Below are 27,871 nucleotides of genomic sequence, written 5' to 3'. Positions count from 1 at the left end.
AGGTACCTGAGAAATTAGCCCCTGATTGCCACTTGGAAGGCATCATCAGAAAGTCAAGTCACTTCAGCACCTCCAACAGAACTGCTTTCAGTCTTAAGACTCGATCTCTCACAGATGCGCCAAGGTCTTTTGCCTGGGAGCGGGATATGTCTGAAGGGCATAATAGGAGCTGAAAAACCATGCTATGAGGGGTTTATTGTTTAAAATGTCAGAAGATAAAGAAAGCATTTGGTCAACTCTTGCTTTCTTTCTTGCTGCAGTAGGAAAGAGAAATCTGACAGTAATAAACGGCCACTCCCAGGCTCCTGGGCCAGCTACAGGGAATAGCAGTAGGATTCTTCGGCGCAGAATAGAGGGCTTGACTGTAATATTAAGTGATCACTGAAGCTGGGGGACAGAGATGCAGTGGTTCGACTCTGCTCTCAAGTTCCCAAAATGTCACCACATAGAACGGCCCTAAATCTTGGCTTGGAAGTCACAAAACATCCAGTGCCTTTCCAAGCAAGAGCTCAGCTCCTCTCATTTCCTGCATACAATAGCATTATTCAGCCACTGAAGTTTCCACTTAGCTTGCATCTATGCCAAGTACTTTTAATTGCAAAGGAAAAGGATGTTAAGCTCTCCCATTTCTTTCTTTCTATTCACAAGGGACACAGCAGTGGTTGGTAAAAGTTACAGGTTAAGGGTTGTTTTCCCCCATCCATCTCACTTACTAAGGGACTTGTGTCCTCTTGCTGCCTCTCAAAGAGAGGTTACCTACACTGCATGGGTAGGAAAACTTACACTGTCATTTGTAAAATACCTAAAAAGACAAGACATGGTAAACTTCCTAGCAAACAGCAGCAGGGAAGCCTTAGTGCTATCGGAACCCTTCAAGGCATCAATTATATCTGATGTTCAGAGTCACCTTGACCAACCTACGTCTCATTTAAGAGCGGGTATGGTACACGTACAATAATACAGACAGCATCCAACTGCAAGAACTCATCAGAACAGATAACAGAATAGCAGCTTTGACTGAAGCAAAATGCTGCACAGCAAGGAGTGAAGTAACTGGAAAAACAGATGCTTAATTTCTACTTATTTTTGGCAACCTTGTTCCTATGATATTTGTTAGATGAGGGGGAAGAAAAGCTGCTGAATGCTGCTTAGTAAATTATACACGAACCACAGCCACATGGACTATCAGGGTGGCACTTCATACAGCCCTACTCAAAGTTATTTTTCTTTTGATCAATCCATTGAAGGGTCTGGAGTAATGTTTCCATATGGGTTTTGTTCCTATTATGCAAGATCTGGTGAAATACATTATCCAAGACTAATGCAATAAGTGAACTGAAGTGGTGTTTTGGCCCTGGTAGGGTTTTAAGAAGCGTCTTCACCCCACTTCTTCAGCCTTGGGACATGAGACTTATTAGCTAATTACTATGCAAATGACCTGAAATGTAAATTACATCCTAACATAGCCCCAGGGGCAAGAATTTAGTTTACTGTAATGGACCGTAATTCTATCCAAAAATATAGTTTATTAACAAGCACATACAATAAATTGCACCACTAAATTTAAAGAAAACATCTAGCAAGCTCACCTTCACACTAAGTGACATTTGGTTAATACACAGCAAAAAAGCAATGCACATATGCTTTCAACAGACATAGAACAAACTCAGTTGCAATCCAAGTTCAAGTTTTAATCCAAAAAAGGGCACATAAAAGCAAAAGCAATGAAGACTTCACATGAACCTTGCCATTTCTTTCCACCAGACCTTTGGTCTCTTACAAAATAGGGCTGTAATACAAAAAGTAATAAAAACTCTGGATTCAATTTACCCAGCCTCTTCCATCACAAGTTACCTATAACATTTTGTGACACCATGAGTAGCATTAAGAGGGAGGTAAGAGGCAAAGATAGTTACGTTTTGGACCCACGTGAGTTCAGCTGCAGACAGAGAGGCTGCCTAGCAGCAGGCATGGACCTCAGTGTCATTTTCCCAGTTTTTGCAAGAAATACAAAGATGGTAAAACATTCTTCTCTCTTATCAATTAAAACTTGATCCATCCTCCACTGACATCAAGGCAGAAGTCCTTCTGTTATCAGGGATACTCTGATGTGGCCACAGCGGCCTTCAAAAGAAAGTCATCCTCTCTAGTGAAAGGTTTGTCACTCTCCAGTCTTCAGCCTGGCTGTAATGTCAGTAAAACCTGACACGCTGCTGCCACACGGGTGTTAGAACAGTCTCATCCTCCCTTCATGCCAGAAAAAGGGATTCAGCAGAATTCGATATATAAGAATTGAAGCCAACTTGGCAGTAATCAGCTCTGCTCTGCTCAGTGTAAGATCTTAACCTCACCGCAACGAAGTAAATAGGAGGTTTGTAATGAACTTCAATGAAAGCCCAAGAGAAGCATCAGACCAAAACACAAAAATACAGACTTCTTGATATTAGACCTTGCTCTTCGCACAGGAAAGGACATTCGGATTTCTGATTCTCCAGGAGAGTAACAGGAAGGTTCCCAAGCACAGTGCTCCAAATCTAACAGTGTCCACAGTAAAACTACTCAAGTAGTACTTTTAAACAACGGCAAAGATTCCTCTGCTTCCTTTGCGGCAGAACAAAAACTTATCCTCATAAGCAATAGGGTCCCAATTTTATTAATATAGTGCCTGTTATCACAGCAGGAACAAAAATTATGCCTGTGCTCCTTAATCACATTAGGAGTTAATCAGAAAAACCTCACAGCAGTTGTCAGTGGGTTAAAAACTCATTTTCTCTCATTTCTATTCCTGCACCTTTCTAACACCTACAAAAAACCCCCAGAAACTTCTCCTGCTTCCACACTAAGCAAAGAGTTAAGATCTGCTTTTATGACAAAAAAAAAAGCTCTGTAGAAAAGGTCATTTTTTTCAACTGCTGAAACCAGGTATTTTTGCAGCACAAAGAAAATCTTAGCTCAATGTGATCTCACAAACAAGAGCAAGTAATAAAAAACTACCTAGAAATAAATGAATTAAAGTGAAGTCCAAGAATTGTGATGCCTTGTATTGAAAAACAAGTGATGCACAGTTCAATCAGCAAGAAGCTCCCTCTCCCCTCTGCAGCTTGCATAGCTGGCTCTCATCTTAGCTGGTTACGAAATACTCTTGCAGCAGAACAACTTTAGAAGAATTTGGACAAGTGAGAATGGAGTTATATTAATCTAGAACAGTATCACCCAAAGATACAGATGAATATAAACACTATATTAAAAAATACCCCATCAGAGAAACATGAATTTAAGCTGCCTTTCCAGTCTATATATTGGCCTTTCCTCTTCCTTGTTTTATAAAAATAGGGTATGACATTTCAGCTTCAATTGTGTATTTAATTCATTTATTCATTGGACATTCCAGTCCTGAAATATCATCTATTAAAGTGTTAAGATTCATCCTGCTTATAGAACAGACCAATTTTCTTCTGAACTCCACTTATAGACAATAATAAAGTGAACTCAAAAAATAGATTATGGGAAGAAAGAAAATTAAAAATAAATAATAATGATCAAGCTCCGCTCTTACTATCTGAATGCTAATAAAACAAATGCAGTGCCTTTTGGGTGATCAAAAGATTTAACTCCAAAATAATACTTACAGATTGAATTCAGAAGAAAACTGTACTTTAAAGCCTCTCAGTCACCATAAGAAGAGGACAAATCAACTTCCAATAAAGCACGTCCTTCAAGGACAGAGGGAGCCATGGTAAAAATAATACTGAAGATTCCTGATCGGAGTATGGTATCAAAATATAAGTATTTTTATCATTCCCATAGTTCTCTTGTCATCCATTTAAAAACATGGATTCGATCCTACACTTACACATTTCTGATATGGGTATAATGGTACATGGGCCATTTACATCTTGGCTGGGAAGTACTGAAGGAAAAGACAAAAAGCTGAAGATTCATTTTGCTGCTTCGGCGGTAAAGGCCGCGGGGTGGGAAGGGCTGTTGGGGATACCAACACTGAAACAAATTAGTGAAATGACAGAGTCAGAAATCCAATCGTACAAAGTCTGCTTGGCCATGGCTCTTTCCCCTACTGCAAAGCAGATTTAATAAATGGGATTTATTTTAGAAAGTTTCACAATTCTTAAACAGTAGATGATACTTGCATTCCTGAAGGATTAAGTTCTACATTTCTTAACGCTAATTCAACTCTCTAAAACCAACCCAATAAAACCAGCAGAGCTTTTACAACTAACATGCACAACCCAAAAATTCCACCCTCAAAACTGCCTTTTTGGTACTCTTTTTAAGCTCTTAAGATACTCTATTTATTGAAGAGATGCCAGGAAGCCTGCAGCGGGAACAAATGCTTCTTTGGCAAAAGGAAAACATTTTAATGCCTCCTCCCTTCAAAGTATGCACACCTCACCACAACATATGCTAATATACTACCAAATAAGTCTCTTTATCTTGCCATTTTCATAACAGTTTCATTCATATCTATTTCAGCTTGCAACTACTGCACACTGTGTTAAGTCAACAAGTAGTTTATACCTAAAAAATAGAAAGTAAACAAAAAGAACACACTGTATTAAAAAAATTATATATTTCAGAACAAGTCAAGAGGGACTAATTTTGTATGGACTGTTTCAGTGTAAAATTAAACTTTTAAGTCATGCAGGCATTTGGGGCCTGTTTTCCATCCTTTGTCCTTTATTTAAAACAAACAAGATCTAACAAAAAAGGATGCCCACAAATATGATAGTGTGCGGAAATTTGCACTAAATCTGCTTTTAATACATGAAAACAAAGTTAGAGCCCTTTTGTGAGGCTATCTCTGTATGCATATATACCTACACATGGAGATACACGTGCCCCTCCAGATTTCCAGCCTTCTCCAAGGCACACACTCCACTGACACTCTTCCATAAATCAGCCAAATGTTGAATCTAGAAAAAGATGAAGACCAACTCTTTGCAGATCTACAGTCTACAACTGGAAAAGTATAATAAATAAACAGTAACTATCATAGGCCTAGGTATTTTATCCAAGGGAAACTGCTAAAGTCATCTTCTTCCAAAGAAGCAAAAGGGGAAGTGTTTATTAAAATAAAAAAACTCAAGCCATGAAAACAAAGAAAACACACCCTCAAACATGCTGGAGCAAGACCACTTGGTGTAGGCATCAGTACCAGCCTTCCTTACTGAAACAGGATCCTTAGTCTCCAGATACATCTTAGTTACTCCAATTAAATCAGTTTGGCTTCTAATGTTAACAAAAAGATCTGCTTTTAATATGTGGATTTAAATACCACAAATAATTGTCAAAGACTGGGTATACAACTGGGATAACTCTGTTGGGGAGAATATTAAAATCAGAGGGAGAAAATAAAGCTAAATTCAATGGGAAAGCTGCTGGGCTTCATCAAAGGCTTCTAGAGGCTTAGATCCATACACCTGAAACCACCTGTAGGGGTGACGAGGATGGGGGAGAGTGAGAACTTGTTTGTCATAACCGAACCTATTTTTTGCCCCTTGTTAGAGGAATGAAAATGCCTCAAATGATGCAAGGGGTCACCCTGAAGACAGCCGCATCTGAAAAATACTGGAAACCCTGAAGTCAGAGCTTGTGAATTTATTTGCTGTGTATGTTGTCCTGGAGGAGAGAGAACTTAATGCTTTCCAAAGGTTGGTATTTACACTTCCGAAAAGTTGCTGCAGTTCTTCCAAATCTGATGGGCAGGACGTAAGTGCCTCTTAGTGTTCCCAACCGGGCACTTCTGCTGCTTTGGCACACGCACACAGTATTCCAGTACCGATGGGATACGATGTTTAATGCAGCTTTAAACTGGCAGCACTCCTGAGTAGTTTTAAATGTTTATCAACTCAGTAGGTCAAAAGTCTGCAGACACTGGGTGGAGCAGCAGTATGCCACAAAACTAACAGTTGTCCTCCTAGGGAAAAAAAAAAGAGAAGGGGGGGAACAGTTGTCAGTAAAGATTAAAGCTCCTGGCCCCATTCCACAGCAGACAATATGCTGGTTTGTAAAATACAGGATTAGCTGATCTCGACACTTCAGAGAAAGATGGTTCATTTGCTCTACGAGTGCCTGATACAAAAGCAGGGAAGCACTGCAGGGGTTCTCAAAAACCCCCCTGGTTTCTAATGTATTCAGTTTAAAGCAGCAGCATGTGGTTTTTCTTTCTGCGGAGGGTGCGGCTGAGTGCTATAGCCAGTAAGTTTAACAGCTAAAAGGGAAATAGCTGGGTCACTCTTTGCTGCAGTTTGCTCGTGTTTCTTAAATTACTGCTTGTAGGCATGAAACAACTGAAGTCCAGTGTCCTCCTTTGGTTCAGCCAAGCGAACAAACTGGACCCACATTTACAGAAAGGACAACTGACAGGCAGAGCTGTCACACTGTGCCAGCACTACAGCAGGGGTGGCAGCATGAAAGCCAGATCCTACCCTCACTGTGACCCTTCCTCCTGCCCCCATCCTGGCAGGGACCTAGATATCAGCTTTAAAAATGTTAAGATCTGTTTTTCACTAACCCAGAAATCTCACTTTACCCAGTGCTCTTGTCATCTGTGCTTTTTCAGATACATAAATCCAGTTCAACACTTAACTGTCCTTTCCTATAAGAGGATATAGAATGTGATACGGAAATCCAGACAGAAGTTACTGGCATGGACGTGGCATGTGCTAATCAGCGCTGTTCAAACATTCAGGATCCCTACCCTGTGTGTTTTCATGGTCACTGTAAGCTCTTTAGAACAGAAACAGTCCTTCATGTCTTTCTAAACCAGCTATCACACCTCTACAATTCCACATAATCTTACCGTGTCAAGCGCACGAGCTACAGAGATAAGGGAACAGGCTACTCTCTTTAGATCTCATTTTCTACGGATTTGCATCAAATGTCAGCTACTTAAGACTGTATTTGTTAAGGCATTTTGCAGAACAAAGTACATTCCTGTCTAAGGGAAGGAATGATAACCCATTTTTAAAAGCAGCTAAAACCATGCAGAAATATATATTTTCAATTAATATATTTTAGAATGTTAATAAAATGTTCTTCCAACACAGCCCTAAGGTATACTTTTGTGAGTCCTAACTTCAACAATTCCTAAAGGTGTCTACTGATAGTCTGTCATCTTGGAATGGTAAGTTCTACAATGAACAATGCTCAGCAATTAATTAGAAAGTAGTTCTCTAGTCCAAACTCTCCTATTGTTGGATTATTTCAGATAATATAAGGATTTAGTGACCAGCAAGTAGTTCTCCATCACTTCCTTAGAAAATTATACTGTTCAGTGCTCAAAAAGAATTCTTCATAACATGATTGTAGCATCTTATGCCACTCTGAATATGAAGACTGTAATGTAGAAGCAGTTTATTTTACTCAACATGAAATCCATTGAGTTTCAACATACGACTGAAGTGTAACAGAATGGCAAGCTGAAGTGTGCTATCTCAACAATCAGATCTAAGAAAGATGACTTTTCCAAATTAGTATTTAAGCAGCCTTGTGGCTGCTGTCCATACCTAAGTTGTTTTCGTTTCATGAAGTTGAGTTGCTTACAAATCAGATACCTCTTATGCCACAAACTTGCAGCAAAAAAACCTGTGATACAGCTGTGTAAAATAGGTACCATCAAACTGAATTGTCAATTAGTCTCTTCTTTTTTCTTAAAGATCTTCCTCCTGAAAAGCAGTTTCTTGTTTTTATGGACGATAGCCATCAAGTCAATTGATTTCAACAGGACAAGAACTAAGTGGCATTCTTGTGTATTACATACACCTAGTAAGTCCTTTTTAAAGCACCTTTCTTTTCTGCTCCTGACTTTTATGGCATATGCTTTGGAACTAATAGCTTGACTTGAATTCTCTAAAAAGAACTTGAATATCACATTTGCTCTTTTAACTCCAAGTGACTTTAAGAAAACCTTTATAATCAGTGCTCACCTTACAGCTGTATTAGATCTTTCTCTACATGAGGGCAAAATTTCCTGAACTGTATCCCTGATTTGGGTCCCGTCTATGACTGCACTGTCCAGCAGCTCAAGAAGCCTGTGTAGGCTTGTCTACTTGACTTATGAATCCTGCACACACATTCACAACTGCTACAACCACAAAAACTGAAATATATTTAAAGAGATGTATTGCTACTAACTGTATTTTACAATGCAGAATGCTTCCACAGCGTATCTCAATTACTGTGGAAAGAAAAACAAGAGCATTTTACAGCATAACGCTGTAATTTAGCTCTGCCTTTAGAACTATTTTCCATCTTTAATCCTGCAGCACTTTTATTCAGTGGTGACATTCTCCTGAAGTCAGGGCTGAGACCATCAGGGGAAGTACTGGTGTTCAGTAGTATTTCCCTCCCAAGGCACAGAAGTGCCATGCATGTACTGCACTACTACAAGCAAGTCAACCCCATCATACCAAAACCCTTCACTATCTTACAGCAGTCTGAAACAGGCACATGTGGTAGCCCTCGTTAAAGAGTCCAACAACAGTATTCTGGTTGGCTTGTAAATAAAAGATTTGACAACTTTCACAGCCATTGGACAGGGGCTGTCAGACTGGACAGATCTGAAATGCTGCTAAATTGAAAAGAAGAAATCCTTACGAACATGCTTTGTTCCTTAAGGTGCTCTTCTTCCCAAATGAAACCCCAGTGTAATTTCCTGTATAATTACCCTTGATGCAATCCTGCCATTGGAGTTTCCCTCAAGGGAAAGAGCTTTGGGTAGACAATGGTAAACATAGGCTGGCTGCAGCGGTGGCAGTGTCCCAAGGGACAGTGCAGCAATTCCAGGAGGCTTTTAGGTAGCGAGATGGGAGTCAGAAAGTTCAAATCTAAAGAGGAAAAGAGACAAAAAAGGCTTGTAACAAAACAATTGCATGATAAACTCAAACACAACAAGCATGATCTATGAACAATTCAGAAAATCAGCTGTCTCACATACTTACGGCTTTGTCAAAAGAACAGCAAGGTAATACAAATTACCACAGTTAGGGTGAAACACATGGTGCTTTCAATGTTTAAGTTCAAGAAGTTAATTGTGTATGCTTAGCATATGTGGGCATAAGATTAACTGTTGAAAATATTATAGCTCAAGGAAATAATAAACCCCAGTAATAAATCATAAAGCATTTTTAGACACAAAGATCATCTAGAGAAGTATTTAGTAATTAATAACAATATAAGGATTCTGAAAAGGATATCAATACTATTTTACTAAAATATTACAGCAACCAATCCAGGAGGATATCTGAGCTCACTAAAAATCCCAAACTGCAAAAAGAGACCTGAAATATTTAGAATGACCTGAAATACAATCTAGCCCAGCATAATTCTCACAGGTCCAACCAAGGAGGCCACTCTAAAAAGATCAATACATTCATCATCTCTTCAGTGTGCCCCCAACTGTTCACAAGATGCCATCCTTTTCACCAAAAGGGACTCCAGGGTCGTTTCAGGGGAAAAAGCAATTATTTTCTCAGGCCTGGCCCAAGCCACAGAGTGTTTTCTAAATTAAACCCAATATGCTAATCTCCATCTAGAAACTGAGACAGCCAAGGCAGGTGAATGAGTTCAGGTGCTGAGTAATCAAGACAAGATGCAATACCTGATAAATCATTTTTGTGATATCACACTAGTTTCAGCTTTCAAACACTGCAAGGTTTAACGCCATACACAATGTACCACAAGAGCCTTGATTGAGGTGACAAGCATGACGAATAGTACATTTGCGTCAGAAAGAAAAGGTCACATTCTGCAGTCAGACAGTCCGGTCACTGCTGTCATACTTACCTGGCAGCCACCAAGTATTTAACAGCACCCTTGAAACTGCAAATTTAGGCAGTGATAGATGAAATCTGCTGCTTTCATCATGTGCCACCTGCTTCCCCAAAGCACACTTATCTTACACCTCTCCAGACTATGCATTACTCTTGCCCCACTGAAATTGGGTGTCACCACTGGTGATGCACATAGTCTTTAATAAGGTAGTTCAGAATAAGATATGTATGTGTGTATATGTATATATAAACATACTAAAAGGCTACAAACTAGAAGTAGGCAAGATAGTTAAACATGTATTTCAGCATCTTTTTCAGGTTCTGCACCTTGGCTGCAACTAGATATAATCCTCAAAGCCTTGTGCAAACCATCTACAAACCATTTCTTAAACAGATTTTGCAATGCTATCGTGCTATTTTCAAACCAAACTTCACCAGGATCTTCAGGAACCACTTTCAAAGAGTCGTATTCTAGGAACTACTGTGCAAGTCACAACTGGGTGAGAAAAGCAGTTACTGATGATTTAAAAGATCTCGTAGCTGATGTTCTCAAACTCCTTTTCAGAGACTGGAATTTTGCAAATCAGAATGAAACAGCATTCGTCACTGTAATTTTGGTGCAGCTGATATCCTGATCCTAAACAACGGAAAACCTCCCAAACCTCCCCTCTCCCAACTAGATGCACAAATATCCAAAAATAGACAACTGCAAACTGGTCAGGTAATGTTCTTAATGCCAACAAATACATTCTCCACAAAGCAGTACAGCTTCCTATGAACACAGGCTTGTGGGGTTATCCTGTCCCATCATTTTTGCTGCAGAAATCCTTGTGCACTTTTCCTGGCAAAGCAGTAGTTTTGCAGTTATGATTTACTCCAGTGGCCATGGGACAAGTGACCCCTTATCATAAGCTCTCTAATCTCTCCACTGTAACTCTCTACCCTTCTGCTTTCTCTTTTCACCTCTAAAGCTGACAAATTCCCAAGATGTTGCAAATAGGGAAAAGTCACAATATATCTAAATCTGTCAAAATGTGAATCTGCAGGTTATCATCAGATACTGCTAACTCATGTGATTGCTTGATGCACAACCACATAAGCCAAAGGCCACTTTACAGCGAAGAGCTTGAACTGGGGCAGAACTAAAACAGCTCAGCTGTCACGCTGTATGTACTGAAATGGCCAAGGGCTGCTAGCATTTCTTCTGCCTTATGTATAACAACTCTGCCAGTTTAGGAGTGTGCTGCCTGGCAAGAAGTTGCATTGTTGGCTGATGCATCTAATCTTGCCTCAGGAACTGTATTTCTCATCTCTTTATTTCCATTAAAGAATTCCTCCTGCAAAAAGCGTCCTTCTTTGTACAGTCCTCAATAAAGAAACCGTTTGTAAGCACCACTAAACCTTAGCAATAGTCTTTGGATCTTTGCTTTTTGACATTGGACATTTTTGTGCTAATACAGCATTTCAATCATAATTTGATTAAATAAATCTTTTAAAATATTCATCCTTGCTCAAGCCTTTGAGGAGCTATTTGAAATGTTCCTATCACTGCCAGAAACACACTTCCACCCTTTCTGTAATCTGAAGAATGCAGAGATTTCATACCTTTTAAAAACCTGTAGTAGATGTTATAGAGGGTCCTCATGGCCAGTTCTTGCAAAGGCAGCACATGATCTGTTTCTGTCCCTATAGATTTCACCTCTGCTGGCAGGAACACAGTTAACTGGCCTGATGAAAAAGAGAGCAGTTTCACCTCTGAAACTTGAATTGGAGAACCACAACTAGAAGGACACAAGACATTTAGAAAGTGGTTAGAAAAAAATTATAAAAGTAACTTTATGGGGAAACCCAGATGACCAACCCAAAGTGCACCTGATCATAGAATCATAGAATAGTTAGGGTTGGAAAGGACCTTAACATCATCTAGTTCCAGCCCCCCTGCCATGGACAGGGACACCTCCCACTAAACCAAGCCACCCAAGGCTTCGTCCAACCTGGCCCTGAACACTGCCAGGGATGGAGCATTCACAACCTCCCTGGGCAACCCATTCCAGTGCCTCACCACCCTTACAGTAAAGAATTTCTTCCTTATATTTAATCTAAACTTCCCCTGTTGAAGTTTTAACCCATTACCCCTTGTCCTGTCACTACAGTCCCTAATGAAGAGTCCCTCCCCAGCATCCCTATAGCAGCCTTCCAGTGTCTGAAGGGGGGCTATGAGGCCTCCACTGATACCGTTCTTCAGTGCAGACCCCTTCAAGGATTCCTTGCAAGTGCAATACATGTTGGAGTTGGACCTTTAAAGACCTCTTCCAACCCAAACTATTCTAGAAATTCCCAGCTTTTGTAACGTGCTAGTCATGGGAGGCCTTTACTTATCAAATAACATCCAAAAGCTAGAGAACTGAGAACACAGTCCCCAGAAAGTGAACTATGTGTATTACATGTCCCTTACGTTGCCAACATGCTCTCTTTTGGCCTCTGAAGGCCATTACTGAATATTTTACTTAACAGTTTCATACCTAACAGTTGGTTTCCTGTGTCCTAGATCAACCAGTTGAGAATGGTAATGGATTTCTCAACTATAATACATGAGGCAAATTACAATCACCAAAAAATACCATTTAAGTGCCACGGATGATTCTGTAGCATACATTTCCCCATCCACAGAGTTCCCTTGGAGGGTGCAGGGAGTGAAAGAAAAGTAAAAAGAACAGCCTAAGCTGTAGTGGGAAGATACCCTAGGGAGTCTACAGCCTTGTCCTTCCCAAATCATATCAGGAAAAAGAAGGTTATTTTGGATCCAAGGAGAGAAACTTAGCTTGTAGTAAAAATAACAACTCTTTACATGATCCCTATTGCAAGCTACCATGCCAAGGAGACACACATAGGAAAATTCTACTAAGAGGCTGGGGAAGTCAACAGGGGAATCGGAATTGTTTATGACAACTTAAATTTGAAGCCAAGAGCAACTTGTTAGGGCCAGTCCTAACAAATGGAACAGAAACACAAATTTGTCAGCCTTCCCAGATATTGGACCTAAAACTGAGGTAACTACACTCGACCTTATCAGATATGAAAGAAATATCATAGTACTTCCTCCATAACAAAGAATCTCATTTCTTTTGATTAAAGGAAAAACAGCCCAGAGAAACAAGCAAAAAAGAGCAGCATCAAACAGCAAGTCAGGAAGTCTCTTGTTAAATATTTAATGTTTTCCCACAAACCATTGATGGGGTTAAAATATATTTGGGAATTCAGAGGTCCAGTATTCCAACAGTCCGTTCCCCAGGAATCCATACCAATGAGTTAGCTATCACAACACATAAATATATCATGTTGTATATTCAAGCTGATTAACCCCTTATCAACCTAGCTAGAAGATGCACCCATACACTCACTATAGTTTCTGCAGCTCAGAGCTGGGTTATTTCGTCTACTTTATGTAAAGGGTCATAAAGAGAGCAAAAAAACCCTAAACAAAAGAGACCATCAAAAGGAATACTCCCAGAGATATACATCCTTAAGTCAGGGTGGATTAGGGAATGAATCTCAACCCATGAGTAATCCTTGGTGCAAAAAGAATACAAAGAAAAACCCCACACAGAATCCATGGAGGTTAAGAAGTGGAACAGAGGATGGTATAACTAGCTGGGAAAAAAAGATGCTGCAGAAGCAGCTTGGTGAATAAATAACTGAGGGCACAAAAAAAGGCTGCGACCACCCATTGGCTGCCTCCAACAAGACTGACAGATACCTTAGCTGGAGACTATGAAATCCAATCTGCAGCAAATAAGATCAAAATTTATTTTGAGTGCTGAGATCATCACCTCTTATATAAAAGACTTTTTCAGTCAGTCTGACTGCAGGATTCCCAGACAGAGATTCATTACTTGCACAATGCAATTTTATATTCTATTTTCAGAAATCTAGCTTTATGTTACTAATAGCAGCATGTCAGATTTGATTCTCCAGTGGATGACCAGAAAGAGCATGAAAGCCTGGGTCTTCAACTCTCTCTTGACCCATGAAAACCTTGAACTGGTTACTAATGCTTTCTTGGAAAGAACACAGGAATTCCACACATGACTATTATTACATAATTTTAACATCACTCAGCACATTATCAAATAAAACCTTTGGTTTCTTAATAATGTGTAAGTGCTCTTCCTGTGCTGGATGATGTGAAACCAGGATGGTCTCACAACAAATATCTGTTTGGGACACAAATACTGGCTTGCTTATCAAAAGTAGTATCTTTTTATTCTTTAATATTAAGGGAAAAAATCATCACGTTATTTCTTCCACAGAAGCATTACAAGAATTCATTTCATTGCAACACTTTGTCTTTTCCATACTAGATGTGAATAGCCTCCATCAGGGATACTAGCAGCTATAGTCTGACCGGGACTGTACATGTAATCACAGCAAAAAGAACCGGTAATATCCTCACAAAAGGTCAGTGCAAAGATAAAATTATTTTGCCTGAGTATAAAATAAGGACTTAAAACATTAAAAAACAAAGGCATTCTTATTTACAATCACCTGATATACACAGGACAGTTCGATCAAACTTGTTGGTCCAACTGTCGTTGTCACTAGTGCTGTTGGTCACAACCTACACAGTTCTATTACCTTTACGGTCAATTTAATGTCTGTCTTAGGATTTTTAATCAGTTCTGAAAGAACAGAGCCTAGGAATTATTTTTCCTGAAAAACAAAATTATTGGCAGCTCAAGGCTGCAGACAGTGCAGCAGAATTATAATCCAACTGCAAGTACTTAAATATCACCCAACCAGCTGACAGGGAATATTAGAAAAACCTTAAAATGCCAAGACTCAGCATCTCACATATTGCAGGAGAGTGCAGGCTGCAGAGATGGAATTTATATTTAATGCAAGATTTGCTGAGAGTGAGCACACCAGAAATTTATAATTAGATGGTAATGGGGACAAATCCTCTTCTGATCAGTTTTACACCAGTAAACTGGCGGTGCTGATCCTAATTTATGCTAGTGCACTGCAGAAAGAATTCAGCTAGTGTCCTAGACAAACCACTTCTTTTTCCTCACATCCTAACCACAAACATGAGACAGCCTAGGATATTTTTAAAATCCACATGTAAAAATATACCTGTCAATCCACCTCTCCTAAAAAAGTTCTTATTTGCTGCAACACATTAAAAAATACTTTGTTCATTCTTTAGTTCTGGAAATTCTGCGAACCCTGCATTTTTGGCCAACCTTTAAATGCAGCCAGGATTCAGCTTTAGGCCTTACATTATCATTACAAATTCCTTCAGAATAACTGCACTGTCTGTTACAACCTAATACTAAACTACTGAAAGTCAGCAATTAGCATAGAGGATTTATTACAAAAATCAAACAGAACAGGGAGCTGCAGTAATCCCCCCAAATTAACACCAGTCCTGAATCAATCATGCACACATATGAATTAATCAGTTGTATTATACAGGAAGATAATTATGAGAAATTTTACAAGGAACAGGTATTCAAGACAGCTGAATTAATTCATACCTACCCACTGCAACCAATGACTTTATTATAGAGGTAAGATGGGAGGCCTTTCAGATGAATGTTGTTATCCACATAAACATATTGCAGCTCCCGAGAACGACCTAAATCTGGGTTTAGAAAACAAGAAAAGTCAGGGGGAGAAGGGATGACATAGTGACAAAGCAAGAAAAGCAAAGCAATTCTCTTTAATTATAAATAAGCTGATCAGACCCAATGTAAGCAAACATAAATTAATACTTCTCCATTGTAAAGTTTCAGCCAATGGTTTTATTATGCATGAGCTGAAAAGCTGCTTAGAAAAAAGCCTTTGAAATTACTAAAACAAAACCAAACCCCTTTTCAGTAGCTCTGAAAATCGCATTATAAATAATTGAATTTTAACACTGACAAACCCTGAAGTCAGTTTGAAGCAGCAAAGGGACAACTGATTTCAAATCCACAGTGCATACTTCCAAGTTCATAAGGTCAAACCTGCTTTCATTAACCGGCCCCATGTCACTGAAATCACAGCTTCGCTATTTTTACTAAAGTGGTAAAGACATAAACAAGAATGTGGTCGGTCCCATTCTTTCTTTTCTCGAAACTTGTTTAATTACATTAGCCATACCCAAATACAACCAGTAACCATTCAGAAACAAGTCTATGTGATGTGGTAAATTACAGAACACAGGAAAATATACAAGCATCAAAGGCATGACATTACACAACAAAAGCTGTATCTACAACTAAATAATCAATGCACCTGAAGGTGTGCTTCTTGAATTATTTCTGTTAAAATACTTATGGCTGGCAATCAAAAGAAGCAAGTACAGCATGTTTAAGCAATACTTTCATGGACTAGAAATATATTAACATACCGCCTGATAGAAGCATATAGGCTTGGAATAATTTGAGTTGGTTTAGAAAATCAAAGAGGGAAAATTGAGCAAAATTAAAATGGAAAATTTAGACTTCTAGGAAGAAACAAGATTTTTGCTTATCAGGAAGATCTCGTCAGTGAAAAACTGTCTGCTATCAAAAGAAAAGCGTGCCAATGTGAGACATGGAAAACGAGAAATCAAACTGAACTAAAAATAATATTCTAAAAGAGTTTTGAGCTGGCAAGAAAGCTAACATGTAGGATCATCCGGGCAGCCCATTTCATCTGTAGCTCCTATGCCGTTTGAGGTCCTGGGTTAGGAAAAGACATGTGCGTTTAATACAAAGCACAAGGCAAGGGAACAATGTCTGAAAGCCTCTCTGCCTGGGAGGGGTTAGCTGCAACCCAGACCAGCTGCATTACGAAGAAATTAAATAATCAAGAAGTCTGTATGCCTTTCGACTTAAAACTTTGATGAGTGTGTTGTAGAACTGAAGCAAGATAAACAAGCATTTGGCTGAATCAGCCACATTGCAAGATAATACTGACATCGACTAATTCTGATTTCCCATCTTTATCAAATGTCAGTTATCTTGGTTGGCATAAAGATAAAGATAACCAGAGAAATCAGCAGAGCTTCTGTCCCTTTTGTAATCATGGCTAAGAACAGAATAAAAAATTAAAACAATTTCCATGATATTTCTGTTCACAAATTCTATTTGGAATCACAATCTCCCTACTATGACAATAGGTTATAGAGTCCCTTCCTTATCACTGAACAGTTTTATCGTACATGAGAGCTCTGGACACTGCTTAGTGCAGATGATATTTTGAGTGATCCCCCCCAAACTTCTGGTCATCTTAAAATATACTGAGTGTCTTCAGCTGTCACCCACTTGAATGACAGCTGTAAGCACCAGAAACCTTAAAAGCTCAAGCTGAGGAGAAGCTTCAGAGGGTGTCAATTATCAAATCTTGGATATAAAGAACAAGTGATGAATACCAAAAGAAAATGAATAGATTCCTTTTCTGAAATAAAAATGTTAACGTTAGAAAAGCTGAGGGTTTTGGTTTTCTTTTTCTTTTAATATAGGCTCTGCAACAGTCTGTGGAAGCTTCAGGGACCGTAATCTGAGCGTTGTTCAAACAACTGAGTCACTGGACATCAGGGGACATGTTCAACCATCACACGCTTCTTTGACCCTGTACCAAAGGTTCACAGACCTATCTGCTGCATCCATCAAGTGTCCCACCCCAAGAAGCAATTACAAATATCTCCACTGACTGATGGGAACTGCTGGGAGATGCTGCTGTGCTTCGGTATGAGCTAACACCTCAAAAAGATGATTTATTTTGGCTCAGGATTGCAGGGCTTAAAATAGTTTAGTGAAGTTCTGGGATATTTTTAGATGAAACAAAAACATTGTTATCTTAACAATGAATAAAAATATTGTGATACTAAAGCACTGTAACACCATCAAATACTGTAAGGCTGGGAAAGAATCAGCCAATAAAGTGTAAAGCAGATAGCACGTGCATGGCACACCTCATGCTGCGAGAATATCGCCTCATGTTGCAGAAGCCAATTATACCCAGAAGAGCAGAAAACTATGGGTTGCTGGGGCAGCTTGAATGTGCTACTGTTTAACTTATTAACTTAGAGAATGGAAGAAAATTTTTAAAAGAGGCTCATCTTGCTCTTTTCTACACAGATGTATGCAAATGGGCTGAAAATCAGGCAAGTCAAAAAAAGCCCTAAAGCTGTTCTTTTCATATGCATGGAGGGGGGAGTTAGGCTGCATCTCATCTCTTCCCTCTGTCTTTATCTTGGGCTATGTTTAGAATCGAAGTTCTGAGTTGACTGCATTTCCTAGGTAATTAAAGCAAATTTTTGGATGTTAGACAAAATATCTCAGTAGGAAAAATTCAATTCCCCAAGCCAAATAGCCTGTAACTATAAATGTTCCTTTGATATAGTTTCTTTGCATTAAATAACCAAGCATCTTTGAGTCCCCAAGAGATTATCTTTTCTAGTTTCAAACACTACCCCTAACGTTTAAAGAAATCGTCACTTTAAAAAGCTCTTTGTATCCCATCCGCATTGATTTTTAAGTCTTCTATCAGTCAACAAATATTGTTAAAAGTTCTCTAGAAAACGAGCTTCTGAAGAACCCCATGAAATAAGGATACTGTCCATCTATGCAAGGCTACAGCTACAAAGAAGGTTTTCATGTGGCTTTTGCAAGCCCTGTACTGTGTCTAAAACATTTCCACTTTGCTCCTTCCAAGCTCCCAGATCAAAGCCCTTTCTCCCAGAAATGACCAAATGCCGTAAGTCCTGAACAAACCCCAATTCTATTTTTTTTCCTTTTTTTCCCCTTTTTTTTCTTTTTTTTTTTTTTTTTAACCTCAGGGCCCTGGCATATGCATTCCACATGGCTGAAGATGGAACAAAAGCTCTTGTGTGTCTGCACTGATGCTCTTTTAACCATACTGTGAGGGCAAGGACACAAAAGCAGCATATACTGAGGGTAGAATAAGACCTTTGTTTACTGTGCACTGATAATTACTAGACCCATTTTCTAAACAAAAAGTGCACATACACCCTCAATAAAGTGATATAACACTGAATATTTGCTGTCATAACATCTCCTGGACTGCCAGTATACTTGAGAATTTATGGCCTATTTTAATTGTATTTGTACTTTATTACATAAATCATTTTTATTTCTGCAGTGTCATCAGATTCAAATTCCTGCTTGCAGTGGAATTTGTTTTGAGGCATTGGAGCATCTGCTAACTGTGAAATCTTCAAGTTAAATTTCTGCCACAGGATAATTTATATTGTAAGTAGACTGATATAAAATGAGCACTAGTTCTATCTGCCACTCCTGAACAGAATTCCAAAGGCCATTTATTATTAGGCAATAACAGCACCATCCAGGGTGCAGTTTCCAGTTCAACTTATACATACAATTTAGGATTCTTGTTAAATAAATGTATTAGGAAGGCCCAAAGTCTCACATCCATGCAGTCTTGTTTCTCTGAATATAAACTGGAATATTCAATAGCTTTAAAACAGTATTTTTTAAAAACAAAATATTGGCATATCCAAGAATTCAGTATATTCTGCAGAAAAAAACTACTATTCCATTAGTTCACCCACCTGCTTGTTCATGTACCGGTTCTGAAAGTTAGAGACTGGGACCAAGTATTTTTACTGTATTTTGTAAAATGGATTAATAGCGTTACACTTCTTTATCTTAAAAGCATGTGCCCAAAATTATGTACTTTGTAAAGGACAAAAAACTACACAGTACCAATGCAGCAGTGCTGTGAAAGTACTGTGCTACTGCAGGAGTAAATCCTACACCTGTCAAACTAGAAGAGGAAAATGCAGATTTCCATTACACTTAACAAGAGGCTCTACTGGCAGCTCAAGGAACACTAGGTATGAGGAAGAATGGATTCCTTGGCATAGTAGATGTCAACCACCATATGAAATAAAGTAAATCACACTTTAAAATGCGTTAAGCAGTCAGTTCCAAACGTATTTCTTCTAACGTGGACATGTCTAATCAAAAAAGGGGAAAAAAACCATTCTGTGAGATGAATAAAATGTCAGCTTTCCAACTCCCTAATTGAAAAAAAATTACAATATTTGCTTGAATATCACTTGCAGACATTTGTACAGTATCTTTCTCTGTTATTTAATGTTTTTACTTTCTCATTAACCACTAGAATGAAGTTGGATGTAAGAACACATACACAAAAAAGCATTAGCCAGTATGCGCAGGTAACAGAAAGGATGCTACAATTACGCCTTCACCCCAGGAATAATCACAAAAAATATTCCCCATAGATCAGGAGATAGTGCATTAAAAAGCAAAAAGAGTGAATCTAATTCTCTCTTCTACTTAATTTCATCACATCTTGACCACTCCGAAGCCTTCTGATTCTTCAGAGGAAGGATTAAACATTTACATTTATACTGCACTGCTTTTTCTCTGAACTCTAGGATTTATGATTCAGTTTCATATCCACAGATAGCAAATTATCTCCAAATGTTCACCAGTGAGTCACTATTAAGAACTACTGAACAAGGTCAATTGACAGTCTTTGATGTTTCCCGTTATTTTAAAAGTTCCTTTTGAATGTTTTGAATTTAAATCTAAAAATAAAGAAAAAAGAAGGTGTGTCATTATATTAGAGATTTATTTCCTCCTTTTGAACTTAAAACACTTCAGCAGATCTGTAGCTCATCCAGGTCATTGCTCCCTCACAGATAAGCTACGAGCACAAAAGTAGCAAAAACTTTTGCCCTTTATTATTTCACATCTCATCTTAGAGAAGAGCATTTCACTTTTGCAAAAATCATAAGATTCAACTTCCTGTCTGATGAAACAGTTAGAAGTATTTGCCAAAATAGGGGAAGTTACTTTGCTTGGTTTATTTAGTACTGTGGAATCTGAATGATGCATCCTGGAAATCATTTTCTCACTTATATAATGACATCTGTTGGGACATACCTAAAACACTGTGCCTGGAGCACTTGCTTTCCAGGAATATAAACAAAGGTGCTAAGAAAATCAGAAAGATCATAAACTTCTTTAAAGACTAAACTTCTAGTACTGAAAAAATGAAGTTAAACTTATACAACGTAATTCACTTAGAAATTATCTTGTTTCTAACCACCTCAATTTTCAGCTTCTTTTCAGTGTGTTCATCTGTACCTAATTAACACCAGACTCAGACTGTATTCTAGGAAAACTATTAATGGCTATGCAAATGACATGACAGATCTTCATGCCTGTCTGTATTTCAGCAGAGACTAGCTGGTGGCAGGGCTACAAAGTCACAAACGCAGGGAAGTGGACTGGCTTTTCACAAACAGAATATACAGTCCACACTTACTGACAACACAACTGACTTCTCACAGCAAACCACCACTCACCAACTGCACCTCCTACACTTGAAGACCTGCTTTGACACTTGCAGACTTTGAAAGGGCTGAGGAAAAAGGCTGATAAATTCTTTCCTGGGCTACTACTGTGGAGCTTTTGAAGGATGCTTATACAGAGCCCAAACTGAATCTTTGCTAGATTATGCAGTACTGACATTCCTAATGATGAAAAATTCCACAGTAGGTTTTAAACCCAAGCTGAAGAATCTTATTTAAATCATCAGATCCAGCAAACAGAAACAGATCATTACCCAAAGTGGTGGAACTCAGATTACATAGTACTATATTTAAACACAGCATCATTTAAACTTTTTTCCCCTCAGTTAGCTAAAAATAAAGCAAATTTGATAGCTGACCTATTGCTCTAAAACAGACGTGAAACCTTAACCTGCATTTCTTTTTGTTTAATAACGTGTTTTCCAACAGTATGATCATTGTGACAACTCCGTAAACAGAGGTTGTGGAGCCCACCAAAGACAGGAAGTTTGTTTTGCCATGTCTCCTCCAACCCACCCCGGCCCAGGCATGCTGGTGACTCACCAAGTGGCAAAAACGCCAGGCGGTTTCCAGCCATGGAGAGCTCGTTGAGGCTCGGCAGTTGGCACAGATGGCGCGGAACATACCACAGGTGGTTTCGGTCTGCAGTCAAGTACTGCAGTGAAAGGCACATGTGCAGCCTTTCAGGTAAGGTTATCAAGCGATTGGTTGAGATGTCCAGGGTTTGCAGCTCCCTCAGGTCTCCAACCTCTACAATCCAAACAGGAGGCATTGAGAATCATTAATTGGCACAAACAAGATCCCCCCCAAATACATCACATAAAACCACAGGTCATCAGCTAGCTGTGTGCTGTTCTTAAGATATCATTCTATCAATCTGTGTTGAGAACCGATACTAATAATCTCAATCATTTTCATATTTCACACCTTTTTGATGAGGAACAGTTATCAGTTAGGCAGTATGTCTAAATATGAGATGTCTCAAGTAGAGCATTCCTGAAATGTGACAATTACTGCTGTCAAAATTATCACGCACTTCCCAGTCCTAAACCAGAACCAGGAAAAAACAACCCAAAACACATTACATAGCTTGCTGTTATTGAGGGTGTCTTGCATGACCCCAAACTCATGCAAATGCAGTATCTTTTTCTTAAAAAAACGGCATTTGAGAATGCAATGCTTATATCCACCTTACTTAAGATTCTCTTGCAGTGAGACTTACAAATATATGCACAGCACTTCCTGCTTAGTGACAGTCTTTCACCAACATGCTTAGGAACAACAGCTGTGTCTTCATTACAGAATTCAAAAGACCTGGTTTCCATTAGAAGAGAAATTTCTTAACCTGTAAGTTATATTATATTGTCAGAAGATGCTACAGTAAGTTCAACCTCCAGCTGCAATAATTACAGCTTCTAGAGATTTTCTAACATTTTAAAGAATGTTAAAAGTACATTTTGTGGTTTAAATGGTATTGTGTCATTCTTTTACATAGGTAACAACTAAAGTTCTTAGGTGAGCACACAAGTAGCCTCACCTGTGCAAGTTTCCTTTGTGTCTGGCCTGTGGGATCAAGATGCACTTATCCAAGCACTGACTGACAAATACATTAAGCAGCTTTACAGGTTATTTCATTGTTTATTTATTCTTCTGCAGTTACTCAAAAATTGAATAACTCTGTAAGTTATTTATACCCAAACATGGGGAGACTCTAAACAGTTTTGCTTCAGTTTTCAATGCTTAACAGCAATGGAACTAACTCATGAAGTGCTCCGTGCCCCTAATTCTTACTGCAGCTCTCAGCATCTTGCAGAACCAAATGTACTTTGCTCTTGGCTGAATGAAAGCAGCTCTTGCATCTGATAGCTGCTAAAACAAGATTCGCCAGAATTTTCTGCACTGAAAACACCAGACAATCTACACAATCCGCAATCTGCACAATTTACAGCTCCATCACCCAGGGTTTTTTTTTGTTGAAGATATAAATAGGATAACATTGAACTGTTGAAGTTAAAGCTAAACAGAACCTGTTGTGCCCTGAAGTTCTTTCTGCAGCAGGAGATAGAAAATTCACAATTCCCTGAGCTCTGAGGTAGCACCCTGTATACTACACCAAAGAAGAAAACAAAACACCAGGTTACTTTCAAGCTGTCTTCTACACAATAGCAGAGCTGAAGCTGACCTTGAAAAAAACTGCTATAAATGTTACTGTCAAGACTGAAAGTATGAAAAGGGAAGTTATAATTCAGTGTTTACACAGACATCCTAATTAAACAAGATGCGTGTGCACATTTAAAAGGGAGCTTCTGCCCACTGCAAACAATCCCAGCATTAATTACAATAGAGACTCAACAACATAGTATAAAATATTACTGACAGAAGCAGCTGCTATGCACAGAGGACCACATTCTTCAAACCTCTTGATTCTGATGTCAACAGGAATCATAAGCTTTATTTAAAAAGCCACTTTGGTTTTTGTTTTTTAGTACAAAATTGAATATAAATGGCAAAAGCAAAATAAGCACTACTGAATAGCAAAAGACTACTGTGCAAAAGAACTGCAGTAGAACTCATTTTGAAAGAGTTTTATATTCATCACAAAAGCTTATGCTTGAAAACAGTGACAGGAAGAGCCACCTACACGCAGCCAAACCACTGACCACATGCAGTCAATAACAGGGCTAGCTATTTTCATGCACTAACCTTTTTCTCTGCCACTAAAAACAGTTTTCTAGTTCAGTTTAGGTCCAAAATGCCATAAATGTTACGGTTGGCAAAGCTGGCAGAGTTTCAAAGGCATTGCTAGAACGATATGTTTTAAATCTAAGAGGAAATAAAAGTATTCTCACTTTATCCTTCATCCAAAAAACACATACTTGCCTAAAACTTCATCCTCTCTACCTTAATCTTCCAATGCATACCAGATGTAAACATCCACTTTCAGCATAGTGCCACATGTTACAGAAACACCCACCGACCCATGATGAAGTTAGAAAGTCAACCAAAGTGCCATCAGATTACAGATACAACCCTCAGACTCCCCACCATAGTGCTGAAAACTCATTTTGAAGAACATGCTCAGACATTTGCTAATGACAGTAAATTACCTTCCATCTCATTAAAGCAAAGGAAAACCATAAAGAGGAATAACACAAAACATAAACAGTCCATTATTAAGTTTTTCAAGCTTTCAGTACTAAATACTATTATCCATGCCTTAATAACCTTGCAACATAAATACTGAGGGATGCCTTGGCTAACAAACAGACTGAAAGACTTACAAATCTCTCTCTTGCTATCACCTCATCAAGCCCTAAGACACATATGAGGGGTGGACTTAGGAAATTTTGGGCAGACCCAGAAAAGAAAACAGCTATTCCCAAATAAAAAGAACTGAGGAAAAAGGAACTTTTATTCATATAGCCCCCATGCACCCAAGGGTAACAGACAAGCATTATACATCACCATTGAACCACATTAAGGAGTCCCTGCTAGATTTAAATGAAATTCATAAATGTGTAATGTAAAATTTCTATTAACTCTAGGATTAACACTATCAAAATCAACACGGCAGAGCACTGAGCCCTATTCTGGGATCAGAAGCCAGAAACAAAATGCTCAGTAGCTCTGCTAAACCCCCAACTTGGAACGACCTGGATTTGTGGAAGCACAGACAGAGTCCAAATGTGAAGTTCCTGTGCCGGTTCTTGGACCCAAATGTTTCAGCTGTGTCCATATGTACAGATTACTGCCTTCACATCTAGCTGGGCAATTCTGTGGCTTTACCATATGGTACAAACATGTTCATGGCATAGCACACATGGAGCGGCTGACAGACTGTAAATCCACACACAACCTTACCTCACAAACTTAAATGCAGGCTTATACCCCAAGTCCTCCTACAGCCTTCTGAAGGCAGTTTCAGTGACACAGATGTACACAAAACCACTTCAGGCTATATTCCAAAACTGCCAGTGCTTGAAAAATTAGTTCTATCTTTCTCATCCTTGATAATATGAAGATTCAGAAGTGATTACCATGACTCCAAAGAGCAGCCTTTGCATTCACTGTAATAGCTTTCACAAGCGTTTGGAGAAAGGGACAATGAACTGTCATCTTATGCCTTTGGGTTGCCAAAAGAAAACTGTCAAACAGGTCCGTGTCTCAACACAAAGAGAAATGAAACATCAGCATACTTAAAATAAAAATAACAAAAAAAATGAAACCTTGAAAGAATTCCAGGAAATTTCCAAAATGACTGACCTTCTGACAAAACATTGTGTTTGTGCAGACACCCCGAGCACCAGGAAAAAACTATTTCTGATTCAGGTGGTTTAAATGCCACTTTTAAAAATTAATTCCATGGTTTTTACATGAAGGAAAAAGCAGCCATCTGGAAGTAAGCAGCCTATACAACATACAGCAATTGCCAAAGGCAAGTCAAACTTCCTTAACCTTCAGGGGGTACAGGCCTCACCAGCTGCATGACTCCAAAATAACTAACAGTCTTCTTAATGTTTCAAGAGCAATCCCTTCTTTCCCTGATGGGCCATAACCCCAGATTTCATCCAGAGATATATGAAACACATACACGATTGGATTTGAGTGTATGGAAGGCATGGACTTACTTTAAAATCAAACACTCTCTGGGTCTTTCCATACAAGTAAAAGAAAAAAGGGGAAAGGAAAGGGCTACAGACCTACCTGCATGAGAATGCACCTCAAAGCAGGGTATTAAGAGAAAGCAGAGAACCTACAAGGAATGGAAAAAGGGACTGATGAGCAAAGAGAGCTGGTGCTTAGAGGTCAGGCTGCAGAGTTAAATGAAAACTGCCAGGAGGCCAGGAAAATGGGAACTTGCAGACAAACAAAAGGTTTCTCAACCAGAAATAAAGAGCAAGAAATGAAGAACGGGTGTCAGCAAGGGGTAGAAATGAAGAGGACAGACCAAATATTAAATTAGCTTTTTGCATCATTTTTTCCTGTCAAAATAATGCTGCCTATGAGGACAGAGACAGAATACCTCATGGGAACAAGGACAAAGCACTGAAAATTACCACATCCATTACTAAAATGAAATGAGGCTGCTTTAAAAATTTCCATCCCAGAACACTGAAAAAATGGGTTATATATCAAAACTGCAAACTCAGGCACGAGGATTCTCAATGAATAGGACATTTTCTGGGATAGCAGCCTAGGGCTGGAGAAGAAATGTAGAATCTGTGTTGAAAACAGCCCTGTTAATGTGAACTCAGTGCTCTTCAGTACCTTATGACAACTGTTCTAACGGGAATGCAATCAAGAGTAACCAATGACTACAACATAAATAGAAAGCGCAACGCAAGTGCAACCTGGATCTTTCCAGATGTAAATCATGTTATACTGATTTATCTTGCATTTAAAGTACTGGTAACGTGGTAGAGAACCAAATTATCATACAGGAAGAAGAGAAAGAACTTTTAAACTTAAGTGACTGAATGAAAAATAACAGAAAATAAGCATGATAAGAGGTGCTGCAAGTCCAGTCTCTGCTTGAGACAACGAAGGAAAAAAAGGACTGGGTAGAGTTGTTCACTATCTAAGGGTAGTGAGCCACCAGTGAAAATAAGGTAATTTCTATACATGGCCAGCATTTTATTAGGAGCAAGGAAGTACGTTAATACACCTTTGTATTGCAAGCAATAATGATGGCCTTGCTATTAACATACAAACCCTTCCACCTAAAACCCTGGTCACCAAAGAGTTCTAACTTGGAGGCAATCCTCTCCTGCCTGCTACACACTCTGCAATGCCAGCAACATGCTGCTGTTCCAAGGCTGCAGAATCTAATCTGTACTGAAAATCTTTGGAACATACGAAAAAGAAAGCTGGTTGTGTCAGGAAAGGAATAGAAGGTGCTAAAAGTGGCTACCATGCTTCACCATGCAGTACTGTTTTAATCAATTTCCATGAACCTGAGAACAAAACACATTTTCCTATTAGACCTGTAAAACTAAGCAATGGTGAATAAGAGGTGTTTGAAGTCTTTCACACTTGCAAAGCTTATTACCTGTCCCATGTGGAAAAAAAATGCAAGTCTACTCAAATTCACAGGCATGTATTATGATACTATTATCAATTTAAAACTGTGATGGACAGGAAATATAAGTTGAAATTGCTAAGAGCTTGATGGAAAAGATCTCCTTTAGATCTGCTCTGGGATGTCTCAGGAGGACTTAAATAGATTTTAAGGTGGTTAAAACAAATTAAATAGCCTATTATCTATTACATTACATTTACTGTCCTACCACGCAGCTCACATTTCATAGCCTATAAAAATTAAATTTTCTAGCACAAATTGGCACTTATGATAGACCTGTGCCATCTTCAAACAAGAAAGTTGGACCATAACTGAAAATTGGCATCATTAGATATAAGGACAAAGAAAGGGGGAGGCAAATTGAATCACATTTACATTTTGACACTGCTGTATGAAGATCTTTTACTGTATTGTGAGAGAGCTTGAAAAATGTTCTGCTTCTCCACCCTAACAGACCTGAAGATGATTTTTTCCTATGTAGGCCAATATTTGCTCATATTTTAAGAAATAAAGAAGAGGAGCTAGAAGAGATGTTGCGATACTGCAGCAACTATTTTATGCATAACCTGCTTGTAAATAAGGTGCTGAATATGAGTTCAAACCCATAAAGATTCTAGAGGGAGATGGGAAGGCTCTATCCCAACT

The 27,871-nt window shown here is 38.8% G+C and overlaps 1 protein-coding gene across 6 annotated transcripts in view; it reads right to left on the bottom strand.

Annotated features, from left to right (window-relative positions):
• Positions 1-1,506: 1,506 nt before the first annotated feature.
• Positions 1,507-27,871, bottom strand: part of LRRC28 (leucine rich repeat containing 28) — a 50,353-nt gene continuing 23,988 nt past the window's right edge. For 4 of the 6 annotated variants that reach the window (XM_062642743.1, XM_062642746.1, XM_062642744.1 and 1 more), the window contains 5 exons: positions 21,691-21,897; positions 15,333-15,435; positions 11,397-11,572; positions 8,687-8,846; positions 1,507-5,935 (listed from right to left, as the gene is read on the bottom strand). In XM_062642743.1, the coding sequence (XP_062498727.1) occupies positions 5,863-5,935; positions 8,687-8,846; positions 11,397-11,572; positions 15,333-15,435; positions 21,691-21,897 (719 nt within the window). In that variant the 3' untranslated portion in view covers positions 1,507-5,862. Of the gene's footprint in view, positions 5,936-8,686; positions 8,847-11,396; positions 11,573-15,332; positions 15,436-21,690; positions 21,898-25,851; positions 25,901-27,871 lie in introns of all 6 variants that reach the window. The other 2 variants (XM_062642745.1, XM_062642748.1) reach the window with 2 other exon arrangements.

Source organism: Pezoporus occidentalis, unplaced genomic scaffold, assembly GCF_034315485.1.
Source record: "Pezoporus occidentalis ecotype Australia unplaced genomic scaffold, CSIRO_AGI_Poc_V1 ctg72, whole genome shotgun sequence".
NCBI lineage: Eukaryota > Metazoa > Chordata > Aves > Psittaciformes > Psittacidae > Pezoporus > Pezoporus occidentalis.
Note: the sequence above shows the minus strand (reverse complement) of the source record. Positions and strands in the feature narration are given on the sequence as shown.